Below are 15,777 nucleotides of genomic sequence, written 5' to 3'. Positions count from 1 at the left end.
AATCTAGATGAGACCAAGCAAGGTCTAGTTACTTTTGGAGATACCACAAAGGTTCCATTCAAAGGTAAAGACAACATCCCAGTCAAGATGAAGAATGGCGATTCCAGCTACATCGCCGATGTCTATTATGTCCCAGCCATAAAACAGAACCTAATCAGCTTAGGTCAACTTTTGGAGAGAGGCTATACTTTTTACTCGGAGAATTGTCATCTGGCAATTAGAGACAATAATTGGAGATTAATGGCCTACGTGAAAATGTCCAAGAATAGGATGTTTCCTTTGAACATCCAGTATGATGCAGCAAGGTGTTTGAGCGCCATCACCAACAGTGAAGAATGGCTTTGGCACCTGAGGCTTGGACATCTGAATTTCATGAGTTTGAAGATGCTAGCAAGCAAGAAGATGGTCAAAGGTTTGCCTCACATTGATCATCCAGAAGAAGTCTGTGAGAGTTGTGAGACATGTAGAGAGAAGAAGAGAGAAAGAAAGAGAAGGGTTGCCATCAGCAGCCCTGCTGCCTTAAGCAGCTGCTGCCCCATGTAGCAATGAGAGATGGGAGTTGAGTGGATGTGATCCTCCTTCATGTGTTGTATTCTTTCTCTATCTCTAAATAAAATGAACCTCTCCCGTGGATGTAGGCAATTTGCCGAACCACGTTAAATATTATGTCTCAGTGTGCTTACCCCTCCGATGAGCAATGATCAGTACATCACCGGTCCCGGATTCCGCCCCATCAAATGGTATCAAAGCTTTTTTGGTTTAAAGTGGTGTTTGATCTTTGCTCAAAAATGAAAGTTGTCAAAATGGTGTTTTGACCATCCCACTGTGTAGAGGAGGACGATGCGAAGCCACTGGTGAAAACGGCGTCAAAATCGGACGTCGGACATGGCCACACTCTCCATCACTCTCCGGCAAGGCGTTTACCCACGCGCGCCAACGCGCCCCACGCGTCTTCTTCACCCGGATGAGTTGACCCGACCCATGTGAACAGTAGACATGAACAGTGCGTTATCATGAACAGTGCCATGCAAAGGATGACGTCATCCTGATACAAGGATGACATCAACATACACAGTCAGCAAGTCAATTGACTAGTCAACTAACATGTCAGCATAGCGGGACCCACCTGCCATGTCATCGGCCGCAAGCCGAGCCGAGTGGAGCCGAGCTGAGTTGGAGTCGAGCCGAGCCGCAAGCCGAGGGATAGGATCCAGTGTAGCTGATCCTACGTGCAACCGGATCTAAGATTGAATCTGAGTCGTTGATCAGGCCAGAATTGTTTTGATCAAATCGTAGCCGTCTGAAGTGCGATTTGGACGATTCAAGACATGTTTCCAGCTAATTTGATCATTCTGGATGCAATGGTATGGTCCGATTGTTGAGATTCGAGACCAAAAATGACAATGGTGAATTATGGTGGTCGATGGAGATGAAGAAGAAGAAGGTGCACATGTTTACCCAATTATATGTGCCAAACTATGAGCCATGATAGGAGCCCTAGTTTAGACCGTCGCATAACGACAAACGGAGACACCTTAGAGAAGGTGTGAGAGCCATGAAAGGAGCTCATTTCAGAACGCTCCAGAGAGCGTGTGCTGAAGAAGCAAGATGACAATTGCCCACATAAATGGCAAAGGGGGTGATTGTTGGAATATTGCCAATTATGTTGACATTGTCAAAGAAGGAGGCTTGTTGGTGGCAACCACCAACCTTGACTTTGGTAGCCACCATTGTTGAAGAAGAGAAGAAGTTGGCAGCCACCTTTGTTGAAGAAGAGATGAGTTTGGCAGCCACCATTGATGACAAAGGAGCAAGAGGAGCTGCCATTGATGCCTATAAAAGAGGCATGATCTTAGAGAGCAAAGTGGAGAGAATTGAGAGGAACACTAGAAAGAGAAAGAAGAGAGAGAGAGGGCGTGTATTGTTAAGCTTTTGTTTTAATTGTAAGCTTCGGTTTTGTGTAATAAAACAGTGTGTTTTATCCCCTCTGAGTGTTTCAAAGCCACCACCAGTGGCTCCTCCCACCAACAATTTTTGCCTCTCTTTTATTTTCATTTCGATTCCATCACTGCTTTTCTTCTTCTTCTTTTTTCTACAACGCCTAGTGCAAGTTTACATTGACTAGAAATGGTGCTAAGAATTCAAGAATTCAACCTCAAACCTACCTGCATTTTTGTCCTCCTTCAAGACTTGAACGTTTATATTGTTTTTTTATTTATTTTATGTTGGTCAAATTAATTTAGTTTCTTCGAACATCCTCAGTTGCCTTAATTAAAATGAAGCACCTGAGGATTTAATCCGTTGATAATAGATGTTTTCTTTCACTACTTGTTTGATTCTAAACCAAGTCTGTGGTCGTCGCTGTTTTGAACACTACAGAACTGGTGTTGTATTTAAGGCTTGTGGTGACCCGACTCTCCATTCACCTCTTCACTTCTAGCACTGTCTCTTTATCTTTCCTCCTCTAGCTTACATCCATTGCCTCAAGAGGGCGGGGGAGAGAAAGAGCAAAAGGATGTGGGCAATTGGATTGGTTGTTGTAGCATTGGTTGTGGTATATATACTACAGTCATTTGATTAGCAAATGGAAGAATCCTAAGATTGATGAGGTTCTCCCTCCAGGCTCCATGGGCTGGCCCCTCATCGGAGAAACTCTGCAGTTCATTATTCCTGGAAGATCTCTAGACCTCCATCCATTCGTCAAGAAAAGGATGCAAAAGTACGTAGTATGCTAGCACAGTCTGTGGATTGTGAGAAAGAAACAAAGTCCATGCGTTGCTTGCTTGCGTATTAATTTCACTACCACCGAATTGATATATGAATTCCCTTGTTTCAGGTATGGACCGATCTTTAAAACCAGCTTAGTTGGTAGGCCTGTCATTGTGTCTACTGACTATGAAATGAACAAGTACATCTTGCAACATGAAGAACTCTGGTTGAGCTATGGTATTTGGATTCATTTGCCAAGTTTTTCGCTCTTGAGGGTGAAACCAGGGTGAACGCTATCGGCAAAGTTCACCGATACATGAGAAGCTTAACTTTGAACCACTTTGGCGTTGAGAGCCTGAAGGAATCATTGCTTCCTAAAATAGAAGACTTGCTGCACACCAACTTAGCAAAATGGGCGACTCAAGGACCTGTTGACGTCAAACAAGTTATTTCAGTTGTGAGTACACCATTTTCAGCTGGTACACTAGTATTAATTAATATTTTCTAAATCTAATGCATGCGTCTGCTTAATTATAACCTGCTTCTTCTTTTTCTGGCTGTAGATGGTTTTCAATTTTACTGCGAACAAAATATTTGGTTATGATGCTGAAAACTCAAGAGAGAAGCTAAGTGAGAATTACACAAGGATCTTGAACAGTTTCATCTCCTTGCCCTTGAATATCCCTGGCACTTCCTTACACCAGTGCATGCAGGTAAACGGAGGAGTCCCCCAAACATCCCATGAAGTTTTTATTTTAATTTCTACTCGTCAAGAAGGATTCATCCATAACATGTCTTTCTTTTGATTCGGGACCGAGATAAGATTTTGAAAATTTTGAAGAATACACTGATGGAGAGACTCGAAGATCCATCAAAGCGTCGGGGAGATTTTCTTGATCAAGCCATTGATGATATGGAGACAGAGAAGTTCTTGACAGTGGATTTCATCCCCCAACTCATGTTCGGGATCTTATTTGCCAGCTTCGAATCTATGTCAACCACTCTAACTCTAACATTCAAGTTTCTTTCAGAGAACCCTCGAGTAGTTGAGGAATTAGCAGTATGTGTTCACTCACCTATTATCAAATTATCTTTTTTAAGCTCCCAAATTAAAAATGCCACTCTGTTCACACCCGCACGCACTAATTGTTTCATCAGGCTGAGCACGACGCAATTGTGAAGAAAAGAGAGAATCCAAACTCCCGCCTCACCTGGGAAGAGTACAGATCGTTGACTTTTACCCAAATGGTTTGCTTCCACGTTCTTGAAAATGGTCCTTTTGTGTTACAATTTTACATCAATATTTCGACTCCCTTTTTCTTAAGATGAATCTTTTTTTATCCTCATGGAATATGTGGTCAATCATCCACAGGTCGTCAATGAAACACTTAGAATTGCCAACATCCCACCTGGTCTGTTCCGAAAGGCATTGAAAGATTTCCAGGTCAAAGGTATGCCACCAAAACCAATTCTTAATTCAACATTTCCAAGCTTTCTTTATCATTTCATTTGGCGATGGCATCCAGATTAAGTTTACAGCCAAGAACTGAAGCAGTTTTTCGGCCCCTTACCTCTGGAAGTGCATGTTCTTAATCACCATTTTTATGTAGAATATTACATGAACTTTCTTGTATATGCAAAAAGTATTCAAGAAATGCAATAAAGAATCTCATTCCCATCTGATCCAGCTTTTTTTTATATTTGCAAGTTATGTTAATTAAATAGAGCATGCAAATTCTTTAGGGTGTCTCTTACTTCGCTAGCACCAATAAAAACAGTGGTAAATTTCCCGATTATGGTTGCTAGAGTTTTTTAATTTTTGTAATTTAAAAATATTTTAAAATTTTTAAAAAATATTAATTTTTAAAAATATTTTTTATTGTTTTGATGTGTTAATATTAAAAATAATTTAAATAGTTTTTATTTTTTAAAAATTAATATATTTTTTTGTGTTTTTAGATTATTTTGATGTGTTAATATTAAAAATAAATTTAAAAAAATAAAAAATTTTATTTTAATATATTTATAAATAAAAAAATATTTTAAAAAACAACAACAACCACACACACCTCTATAATTATATTATTCAATACTTTATTAATTATGAAAGTAAGTTGCTCTTTATGCATCGTAATGTAATCTCTATATAGAGTAAGTAAGACGGAATATGGATGTGTATAAAATTTTTGTTTGTTTTTTTTGGATAAAAAATCTTAAAATTTGAAGTTTGAAATAAAAACTGCGTGAAGAATTCACCTAGGGGTGACTATATGGGCTCCGGGCAATGACAAACGTACAGAAATGTCATTCCATTGGCGGGACACCACCAAGTTCATTCGTCACACTGACAAGCTGAATGAAATATCGTCTTTTATTTTATAGATGATTAGTGTGTTTGATAGTGTGGTAATAATTATTTTTTAAATAATTTTTTATGTTGAAATATATGTTAATGATATTTTTTTATTTTTTAAAAAATTATTTTTGATATCAGCACATCAAAATGATCTAAAAAATACAAATCACATTTAATTTTAATAAAAAAAATTTAAAATTAATAAAAACACGGTTTACACGGTGTTTCCAAACGTGTTCTAACTTATGATTCTCATGGTGCGCCTCCCATCTAGATTTTTGTTTTTCACGTTCGACTCAAACGAAACTAGGGTTTCCAAACCATATCATTGCAGGGAAGAAAAAAAGTGTGCGCTAAAGTTTTTTTGACGCAGGACATCGAGAGACAATGGATGCGAGACCCCCTTAAAACGGTTGTATTTACTGTTTGTTAGACGTGAGTACATGAAATTGCTTGTTTTATTTTTGTTTTGTGGGTTTATTTTGTCTAGTTTGTCTTTTGTACTCTGTTTTTCTTTTCCCTTTATATAGATTTTTTTTACTCTTTATTAATAGCTGGAGGGAGGATGAGGAGACCGTGCTCTTTATTTATTTTTAAGAGTTCTAATACAGTTTAATTAATTAATAGGCATTAAAACTCATTGAGAACAGACAATTCAATGTGGTTTCCATGATGATTAATAATAAATTAACTTTGTTTAAATGGAAGAGGAATGAAAAATATGATAGGCTTGCTACTATGATTGATTTTAAGGAAATTTAATTCCTTCTATTTTTCAACCTCAGATAGATAAAAGGTTTTCTCCTATTGAAAAAAAAAAGGCTATGGTGAAATGGATTCACGAGTCATGACAAGGCCGAAGTTCTACCATCACTGAAGTCCACCGGAGACCACAACTAGACAGCGAAACGAAAGAGGGAAGAGAAAGGGTGGCAATTAGCCCAAACCTGCAAGATAAAACTAGAGAACACCACATCCGGCCGATTTACCAGAATTAGCCCAAGCTACGTGATAAGTTTTTTTATCTTTTGTTTTGGGTAAATGACGGGGCTTGAGGCCCTAACACCAACCCAGAGAACTAATTGCAGTTTCTAGGCTCGATCAAAAGTTCAGAATCATTTTAGATGAGCAGAAACTTGCTGCAAAGTTCATGTTCAAAGAAGTTGCCGGTCTCGAATTTGCCCTCTCTGATTTTAAAATCTTAAATTTAATGGTTGGTTAACTTCAAACCCAGTCTAATCTTCTTAGATCACCAAATGGAACCTTTGGACTTTAAGACCGGTATGGTTTCAGATTAAGAAACAAGGTGGTGATTTTTTGACCGAAGGCTAAAAGAGGTATGGCTGGCAGAGTTGCAAGAGCAAATGCAACTCTACTGGCGTTTTGTTTTGAGAAATTGACAGATAATGCAAGAACAATGGCCCAGCTCGATAGATCAAGAGTTACATACAGGAAAATACATACAGAAGAAGAGCTGTAGATCTATCATTTTGAAAGGGCATTGCTTTCGCCTTTCGGTAGAATGCCGGGACCAGCACTACAAAATATTACAGAGAAAAGTGTGTATCAAATTATCCTTAAAGCTCACTGTCTCCTGATACCTATTATTTTACAGAAGATCAAAACTAGGTAGCTATGTGCTTGTTTTTTGTCTTGCCATTGTCCTAGTGCTATCTGTACAGAAACTAGAATCAAGCTGAGGGACTTGAATATTGCTTCTGTTTACTAGAACACGTGCACTTCGCTTTCGTATCCGTGAGGGTCTGCACCAAAAAAGAGAGATTTTTGGTAAAGGAAGATAGAGGTAGCACTTGAAACATGAAAGATCATGTGAATATGATTGATGATTAGTATCTTTTGTATGTTACCTTTACTTGTTTCTGTAGATCTTTAATGTGCTCAACTGCCAAATCTAACATATCTGCTGTGTTTGTTTGCTGTCCAAGAAGAAATTGATAATTGTTTAGCATATATCTCTAATGTCAACTTGAATTACTGTTTGAGAATGACATATCGAGAGTCAGAACTACCTTGTCCATGTTTGGGAAAAGTTCTTGCAATTTTCTCATTCTTTCACTAATCCGAGTTCTTCTTACCTGAAATATACACCCAAGAAAAGCTTTTAACAAGTTGATTAGCGTGTTTCCTAAATAACAAGGAAAGGCCATTGATACCATGGCTAAATCAACTAATTGCGATTAGGGACATACCCTCTCTGCTATGCTTCGTGGGTGGGTGGCGAAACCTCTTTTGGCTCGAATCTTACACGGGACAGAATTGCCTTGAAAATCCAAAAACTTCTCGATGGTAGCCATTTCTGAAACAGTCTTGGGCAAGCTCAAGTGGTGAGTCAAACCAGTCACACGGTTTCCAGAATTTCCATCCTGATGGAGAATTATAATACCATTATCATTTTAACAGAGCATAAGCAGAATGAAGAAAAGCTACAAATTTATCTGCATACTGCAAATGATACCTGATTGTCCAGTGTGTTTAGGCCAGAAAACATGTTCCCATCATTATCCCTCTGTCTCTTGAGACCACTCAGAGAAGCACCGTCCCAAGAATCACTAGAGAACCTAGACATGTACCTTGCCTCGCTAACATCGCCTTCTGGACTCCTCCCACCAATACATTCTTCTCCAATTTCAGCAATCTGAGGCAACATCCTTTGCCCTGATGAGAAGCTCACATGCCTTCTTAACTTGTTAGTTGGACTCGCTTCTCCATTCGTACCATTGCCAGCTCTGAAGCTGCCACCTTCTCTCATTACAACAAAGCCTGTTAACCATTAGTTATTCAGCATTGAATCAATCTTGAAGAGATGAACACAAGATAATTAATGAGTCGTAGAGATTGAACTAAAGATTAGAAGGAAACATATTCAATATCCAAGTTATAAGCAGACCTACTCAATTTGTCATCAAAATTAAGATTTTGGGACGGATCATTTAACATAATTCATTTGCAATGACCAATTTCGTTCTAGAACTCTGCTCGGTTCTCTGTTTCTTTCACCGACAACATGAGTGATTCAATGAGAAGAAAAGAAATGGGAAACATTTCAAAAGTCAACCTTGTATAAAGTAAAACTCTTGAGATCCCGTCAACTTTCCGGCCAAAGAAAGTGGAACGAATCCAGGAAGAGACCACAACATGTTTGATTGCTGAGAAAGTGAAGAAAAAGGTAGAGTGTGTATTCTCCTTTCTTCAAAAACTTGATCTTTTATCATTTTTTCAACTTGACAAAACAAAACGCCATTAAACAGACTCCGATTTTTAGACAATTTTGTTTTTCAGAAATTGATGACACTGAATCAACATAAAAAACACAACACAAGGTTCTGACTACATTTCCCAAATTTAATAAGGCGATTTTCATGGAAAAAATTCATTAATTAGAAATATAGAAATTCAAGAGAGAGAGAGAGAGAGAGGAAAAGAGCCATACCATTGTCAACGCCAAGGTCGGAGAAAAGTCCAGCTGGAGAGCTGTTTTGCCTAGCAAGATTAGATCCGTTCGCGGTACTCATCTTAGTTGCTTGCATAGACTTCTCTAAAGCCATTGAACTCATAACATTGAATGCGCTATCCATAGAATTCCCAACACTCACTGAATTGTCAGTAACCAAATTATGCCCTGGTAAACCTTGATAAACCATCTCTGAATCTCCTCCTTCTTGCTTTATCGCTGGTCTCTCTCCAAATTCTTGCAGATTTTGAGAACTGGGATCACCAGAACCATTACATGATGACATAAACCTCGCCAACATGGTATCCATTTCAGGGCTTGACGATCGAAGATACCGATAATCCCCGCTTTCGATGCCACCACCATCATGGCCACTTGTACCATTCACAAGGCTCTCCAGGACTGAGCTTGGCGCGGAGCGATAACGCATCAGACCAGAATTTTGCTGGATTTGTTGTTGTTGTTGATGGTGGTGATAGGGATTCAAATCCATGAATTCTTGGCTCTTTCTCAATTCTCCATCTGAATACTTGAAACTAGAACTGTACAAAAGATTCATGTCTTCTTTTGAGGATCCCTGAAAGCCACCAATACCATACATCATTGATCAATTTAATCGCTAATTGATTTCTTTTTGGCTCAGCTTAATTAAATTGTTGATAAAAAAAACACGAGAACCAGATTTAAGCACTTCTAAATAGTGAATTGCTTTGCTTGCAGCAGTGCTCAGACCTCTAAACTTGGCTTAAACTTCAGAGTTGCTTGCCCTCCAATATATGGAATATAAAACCCAAGAAAGATCAACTTTTCCTTCAAAGTAAGTACAACCCGAAAGATCTACAGAAAAAAATCTACAAAATTACATCTCAGAAAAAACACAGAGCTTGCATCTACACAGCTATAATTGGTCAACTCTTGCTTAACATACAATTCAGGAACCCAAAAAGGCAGCTTTTTAAATTTTGGATAATACTACTAGGACATGTAAATATGACAAGAACAGAAAACCAAGTTTGCTTTAGCGCAGAATATTTCTTGATTTAGGTTCACGTGCATTGAAAGTGGCATCAAAGCAAAAGAAGCCACAAGAGGGAAAAGACAGGCAGTATAATAAACAGTGCAGTCTTGCCTCAAATTAAACACCGCTTTTGAGTGCTATCGGGAAAGTACCTCAGCTTTTTTCTTGGTCTTTATCCAAAATCACAGTCGTTTCGTGTTTACCTGCAAAACACAGAAATTAACAACAATAAAAGAAACCAAAGACAGACTCTGAGAGAGAGAGTGTGTCTTGCAGGAGTCGAGCAATCTTGTAGCCTTGTTCATCTCTCCACATGGTATATTTATGAACCATTTTGCTACATCATAGCACTCACTTTTTTATATAATTTCATTAATGCCATTCGGTGATGTCATCTGATCCTGGATTCATGACATGGATTCATGGCCGTTGACCAAACTAGCCTGATGGTTAATGAAATTATTAATATTTAGGTTTGTTTATTGATTTATTGGTTAAAGATTTTTTTTATCAAATCTTGAAATTAGCATTTCGAATAATTAATTAAATCCTTTTAATGTTTCAATCATTTAGAAAGAAAAAAAAACTTAATCTTGATTAATGTTTAAACTTAACTAAAGATGTCTCTTACCTTTAAAAAAAGTTTCAGTGATTTTTTTTTTTTTTTGGTTTTAGGGTTTTTGACAATGTTATCCAGTGAGGCTTAAAAAAGGTCTAGCGTGCTTTCGACTCTAGGATGACATGGAGAGACAAGTCAGTGTGCGCGCGCTGCTGTGACGGTGGGGGCATAAAACGTGGCGTAGCAGATGGTGTGGCTGCCCTTTTGGTTGTGGGTCAAGGGAAGAGGCAAGTGGCTCGGCTAAGTTAGATGTGCCCACCTCTTTTGGAGGCCTGAATGTGAGAGTTGTTTAGTTTAATTAGCCAGCTAATGGGATGTTTAAACTAATTAACTAGCCTAGGAGTTTCTTGATTAATTTATCAATAAAAGAAATACAAGTTGATAATTTCTTTTTTCCAAGAAATATTATTGGTTTTCATTTTATAAATAAACATTTTAGTTGCTAACAATTTGATATATGAAAATGAAAATATTAGTAAAATAAAACAGCTAATGCTGGTTTTGCTCTTTACATTTAATATTAGTTGCTTTGCACAATGATGAAGCTATCAAGTCGAAGGAGTTGAAATTAAACATTATTTTAAAATATAGCATTTGCTTTTAAATATAATTATAAATAAATTAAAATAATATTTTTCATGTTTTAAAATTAATTTTTGTTATTAACCCTATGATATAAAATAAATAATAATAATAATATTTTATATTAATAAATATACTAGGATGAAAATATCCAAGTCATGTCAATACGTTGACTCGTCCTTCAGCCGCAATTGCAACAGTGACTGCTCCGGAGAAATGTAAAGGTAAAGGACCATTTTGTCCTCCAACTGCAACGTGATACTCGGCTAGGTCTCCAAACAAATATATATTTCCGATTACATCACTAGTCTATCAGAGAATACCCAATTAACCCCTAGCATTCCGATTTATAACAAAAACCACGTCATTTTAAGACAAATCAGTCCTCGTCTTTTATGACTTTAAAGACAAAAAAAAAAATTAAGATGAGGGTTGATTGGATAACGTCTAGTAGTAGATGGGAACTCAATTGAGATTGTTTTTGTTTAGGGACAAATGAGAATTGAATGATAATTGAGGGAAAATATGTCATTTTAGATATAGTTTTGAAACCGTTAGGTTTGATGGAATGATACGGGATTCAGCTGATTCAGGACTGGAACTGGAAAGAATTGAGAAAAAAATAGAAAAAGAAAAAACCAGATGTGACCTGCTTAGCACGGTCAAAAATTCAATTGTAACCCGTTAATTTTTATTATTTTTTTTATTAAAATAATATCATTTTGATTTAAAAAAATTTGACTCGGGTAACTGGATGATCCGACCAACATCGGAACTCGGATCTTGTACCGGACCAGGTCTAAAAATTATAATTTTAGCAATGAAAAAGAATTTCTTTTATGTGATAGTAAATTTGTTAGTATCACTTCATTATTTATTACATAGAGACAAAAACAACTTTTTTAATGTGTTTCCTGGATGTAGTTAAAATCTTCAAAATAACAAGTCTTTATTCTAGAAAAAAAAAGTTAGTGTGTCAAGTATTTATGACTTTATTTTTCAGAAACACAAGTTATGTAAAATATATTTTTCTTGCAAATTTGAAATTTAGAATAATCATTCAATGAGTCGTGATCCTAAATTTTTTTGGATATTCAAGATCATATACCATAAATCATAAATTATTAGTAATAATTTAGTACCTTTTTATAAAGTAATGACTTCACTATTCAAAATTATATATTGGAAACTAAAAGGCATGGCAAGTATAAACAATAATCCCTATTTCATGAGTTAGATTCTCTAAAACATATTATTATATTGTAAAATAATATAAAATTTGAACCAAAAGATGATAACGTAAAATTCTTGAAATATAATTTTTTTTTGTGTGATCCTTATTATCATTGTTATTTTAAAAACATAAAAAAAATTAAATTTAAAATTATAAAGTGATTAAGACATATTTAATGTGGTCATATTATTCATTATAGATAGTAGTGGAATAATGGGAATGACACCAATTCTTTTGTCCTCAAATGTTGTAATTATGAGAAGTTGGGGTCAAAGTAAACTTATTTATGTCCCTAACATTCACGTGCCCTGAAAAGAATAGAATATTAATGGCCTTGTTAAATTTATTTTGAGAACGGTCGACTTGGAATTTGAATATTTTTCTGGTTTATTTATAGGTTTCGTGTACATGGAAATGAGGTAAATTTTAAACAAAAATTTAATTTTTCTTTGACATTAACATATAAAAAGCATATGAAGACGATGAAAATTTAAATATCAAAAGAGTATTTTAAAACTAAAAAAATTTAAAATCTTTTAAAAATATTGTTGGACCGTAGTTACCGACAAACACCCACTAAAACATAAAAAATAATCCATGCAAAACTGTCTTCGCACGTGGTTTATGGGATTTTTCTACATAGTAGTTTAAATTGCAGGGACTCCGAAGGCATTAAATATCAATTTCCTTCAATGTGAACATACTGCGTGTAAATATTGACTCTTCCCAGGAGTTGAACCATCGGAGCCAAGTCATTTTTAAATAAATAAAAAACCCTTTCGGTGAAAGCATCAGAGATTCGGGAATAAAGACAAGAACAGAGTCTCTTTCTTTCATCTTTGTCAAGAAATTAAGAAAACCCTAATTGTTTTATCCAATAATAATCATCATGTACTGAGCTGGATTGTGTTTTATGATCTTATTATAGCCTTTCAATGACTGGCAATATTGACCAAAGCCAGGGTAGCTGTGCTCACCGCTTCAAATTCACACATGGCTACAGGAAGGCTGCGAGCAATGTAAGAAATCAGATATTATTTGATGAATTTAAGTAGATTGTAATCAAATTCCTCGGCTACGGCGCCCTATTTCAGTTGCTTTATAGAGATATTAGTTGACTTGTAAGAAGTCCAGCCTCGTGTCGACAAGGTTTATCCTCCTGGGGTGGACAGGCCTTCGACCATCTCAACCAAGTCAAATGGAATAAATGGTCACTGCTGCTGAAAATGATAAAAACACTAAAAAAACAAGGTTAAAGAAAGATAAATATTGTCAAAATGGATGTTCAAATAGAAAAAGGCATGAAAATTAAATAATTTTTTTAATAACTTCACGGGGTAGTCGAATTAAAGAAAGGTCGTTTCAATATTTGATTTTTTTCTAGTTAATTAAACTTGCATGTATTTTAAAATATACATAATAAAGAAGATATTACAAGCAACTGGTAAATGTTCCCTTCTGAAAGGGAAAAGAGACTGTTCCAGTGGATAGAAGACAGGAAGAATTTGGCCATTCCGATGCTTTCACTTATAAAGAACTATTCCCTTCGAGCGGAGGAGCTGACGATCCAGTATGACCGTCAAGGCTGAGCATCTCTTCTCTATTCCTTGGTCCCTACCCCGCTTGGCCTCGTCATGTCGGCTTCGGCGTGTTATAACCTAACCTTTCTTGTTACTGTAATTTCTCTTCAACAAAATCATTATAATTTGCAACCATCTTCCAAAACAGGTTAGCGTAGCGCTGCTGAAAATGATTAACTAAGAACTTGCCTTGGTTTTCAATTCATCGATCCTAATTTCGTTTTTTTGTAATTATCTGGGAAATTTCTTTGTCGCTGTCTTGCTGTAAATTCTAATAGGAAATAAACCTAGCTACTTGAGAAGCACGTGACTCAGCAATCTTCCTAGTTTCACTGATGATTTTCATGGAAAACCCATCATGGAACCGGTCTGATCTATAATTGATTAATTTTGTGCAGTTTATAGATATCCCTTTCCTTTTCAAAGCTAAATCGTATATCACTCCCACCAACCAAAGACCCGAAATGGCGAAATGAGCCTCATAAAACGTTTGGAAGCTTGTGGTTCTCAGTTCTCACCAACACTGACCTAAAACTGGCATTTTGGGGGGCACTGATTGGAGCACCACAGAAATGCACTTTCATCTATCCATCCCTTCTTATCAGACGGGGTAGCTGTTCTTGATAAAAAAAAGGTACGATCTTGTAAATTGGAATCTTTCTATATATATATATATATATCGTGTGTGTGTGTGTGGAATCAAATAAATACTTTGTTCTCAAATGCCAAAGCATCAGGGACGAATATACGATTTAGATGGAAGTAAAGAATAATATATATTTTAGAAAGAAGGAAGAAAAATCCTTTCACTATTGTTCTTTTATTCTTCTATTGTGCAAGAACCTTTTATTTTCTTCTCCTTTTGGTACTAGATAAGCACATTTTAAGCCCGCTAATTAATTTGGACACACCATAAGGTGATAAAAGGGCAACTCCTTATCTTAGGAGCCTTTGTTTATTATCAGCTAGCTGTGCTCTAGCTGGTGGAAAGAGGGGCAACTCCCGGTAGCATGGAATTAAAAAACAAATATATATATATATATATATATATATATATATATATATATATATATATAAAACGAAGATCCGGTGGGCGAAGTCCAGTATGATATAATTAATAATCCACAACTGTAAAATGGGATAAAAAGCAAACCCTACTTTATTGTGTGATTTGCCCCAAACAAAAGGTTGTGGAGTAATTTATTCGGGAAAATCTGGACATGTATCAACCCAATCCACCTCTTAGTTGGTGGTTGCTTCAGTTTGGATTGTACATATGGTCTGTATGGCTTAATGCATGGTGCCTTTTGTGTTCATGCGTTCTTTTAATCCGAGTCTTTAAAAGTGAATGACCGATGGTTGTGAAGTTATCAGTTAATATTTACTGTAAGAAAATAAAAAAGAAAAACCATAATATTCTTTAGAATGTGAAAGAATCCAACCATAATGCCTCTAAAATCTGCAGCAACTACGATCTAGGTATACTGATATGCGCCCAGACCGGAATATCCGAACCTATGATTCGTTCTTAACTGTCCTTCGGTACACTGTTTGTCCATGAAGAATTGGCCATTTTAATTAACAAAATAAAATCGTTTTGCTTCTATAGAGTTCTAGTAAAAAAGAAAACAGCTCTGTGTATCAAAGAAAGAAAAGAATAGCTTGTTCTGTGGTTTAAGTGAGGATTTTCACTGGTAAATAGCTTCAAGGAATATGCTAGTATAATTGGAAGAGCATGAAGAGAAAGGAACAAGCTTTTCAAGTTAAATGGCAAAAACCAAAAAAACAAAAAGGAAAAAAGGTGGCAGCTGTTTGTTCTGTGGAGGGAAACAGAGACACGTTAGAGTATTTTCGCTTCGATTGTTGGTTATACACTCCAAGATTAAGCTTTTTAAGGAACTCTGAAGAATAAGTTCCTGCCTCGAAGAGAGGAGTTTTGCAAGAACCCTGGGTGCTCTGGTATGAATCTTAATTTGAGAAGCAACTTGACCTGTATTATTACACTTTTTAAGGATCTTAAAAATATGTAATATAATATTCCAAATAATGGCATTTGTTCTAAGATTCTTGTCATGTATACATGTGCCGATAAGGATTCACTGCTTGGATTTCGCATATTGCCCTAACTTTTGGTTGCCATGATCGGTAATTTGAAATGAAATACGGATGCCTCCATTCTCAAAGAAAAAGGGCATGGCTGATGGCTA

The 15,777-nt window shown here is 36.3% G+C and overlaps 1 protein-coding gene and 1 pseudogene across 7 annotated transcripts; one reads left to right on the top strand and one right to left on the bottom strand.

Moving 5' to 3' along the window:
* The first annotated feature begins 1,478 nt into the window (after positions 1 to 1,478).
* LOC118027542 (cucurbitadienol 11-hydroxylase-like) lies at positions 1,479 to 4,369 on the top strand (annotated as a pseudogene).
* A 2,243-nt stretch (positions 4,370 to 6,612) lies between these two features.
* On the bottom strand, positions 6,613 to 9,862 carry LOC118027665 (transcription factor bHLH130). 7 transcript variants are annotated; one of them, XM_035031075.2, is made up of 8 exons: positions 9,708 to 9,862; positions 9,216 to 9,374; positions 8,517 to 9,114; positions 7,542 to 7,846; positions 7,276 to 7,449; positions 7,096 to 7,161; positions 6,934 to 7,002; positions 6,613 to 6,828 (listed from the first exon to the last, which is right to left on the bottom strand). In XM_035031075.2, exons 3-8 carry the CDS (start codon positions 9,094 to 9,096, stop codon positions 6,757 to 6,759), a joined length of 1,266 nt encoding a protein of 421 aa, XP_034886966.1. In that variant the 5' UTR covers positions 9,097 to 9,114; positions 9,216 to 9,374; positions 9,708 to 9,862; the 3' UTR covers positions 6,613 to 6,756. The 7 variants fall into 7 exon arrangements, with proteins under 7 accessions (XP_034886966.1, XP_034886967.1, XP_034886965.1 ...); XM_035031076.2 differs by having other exon boundaries at positions 9,229 to 9,374; XM_035031074.2 differs by having other exon boundaries at positions 9,270 to 9,374.
* Between the last annotated feature and the right edge of the window lie 5,915 nt (positions 9,863 to 15,777).

This window comes from Populus alba, chromosome 9, assembly GCF_005239225.2.
Source record: "Populus alba chromosome 9, ASM523922v2, whole genome shotgun sequence".
Classification (NCBI taxonomy): Eukaryota; Viridiplantae; Streptophyta; class Magnoliopsida; order Malpighiales; family Salicaceae; genus Populus; species Populus alba.
This window is presented reverse-complemented; position numbering and strand designations above follow the sequence as displayed.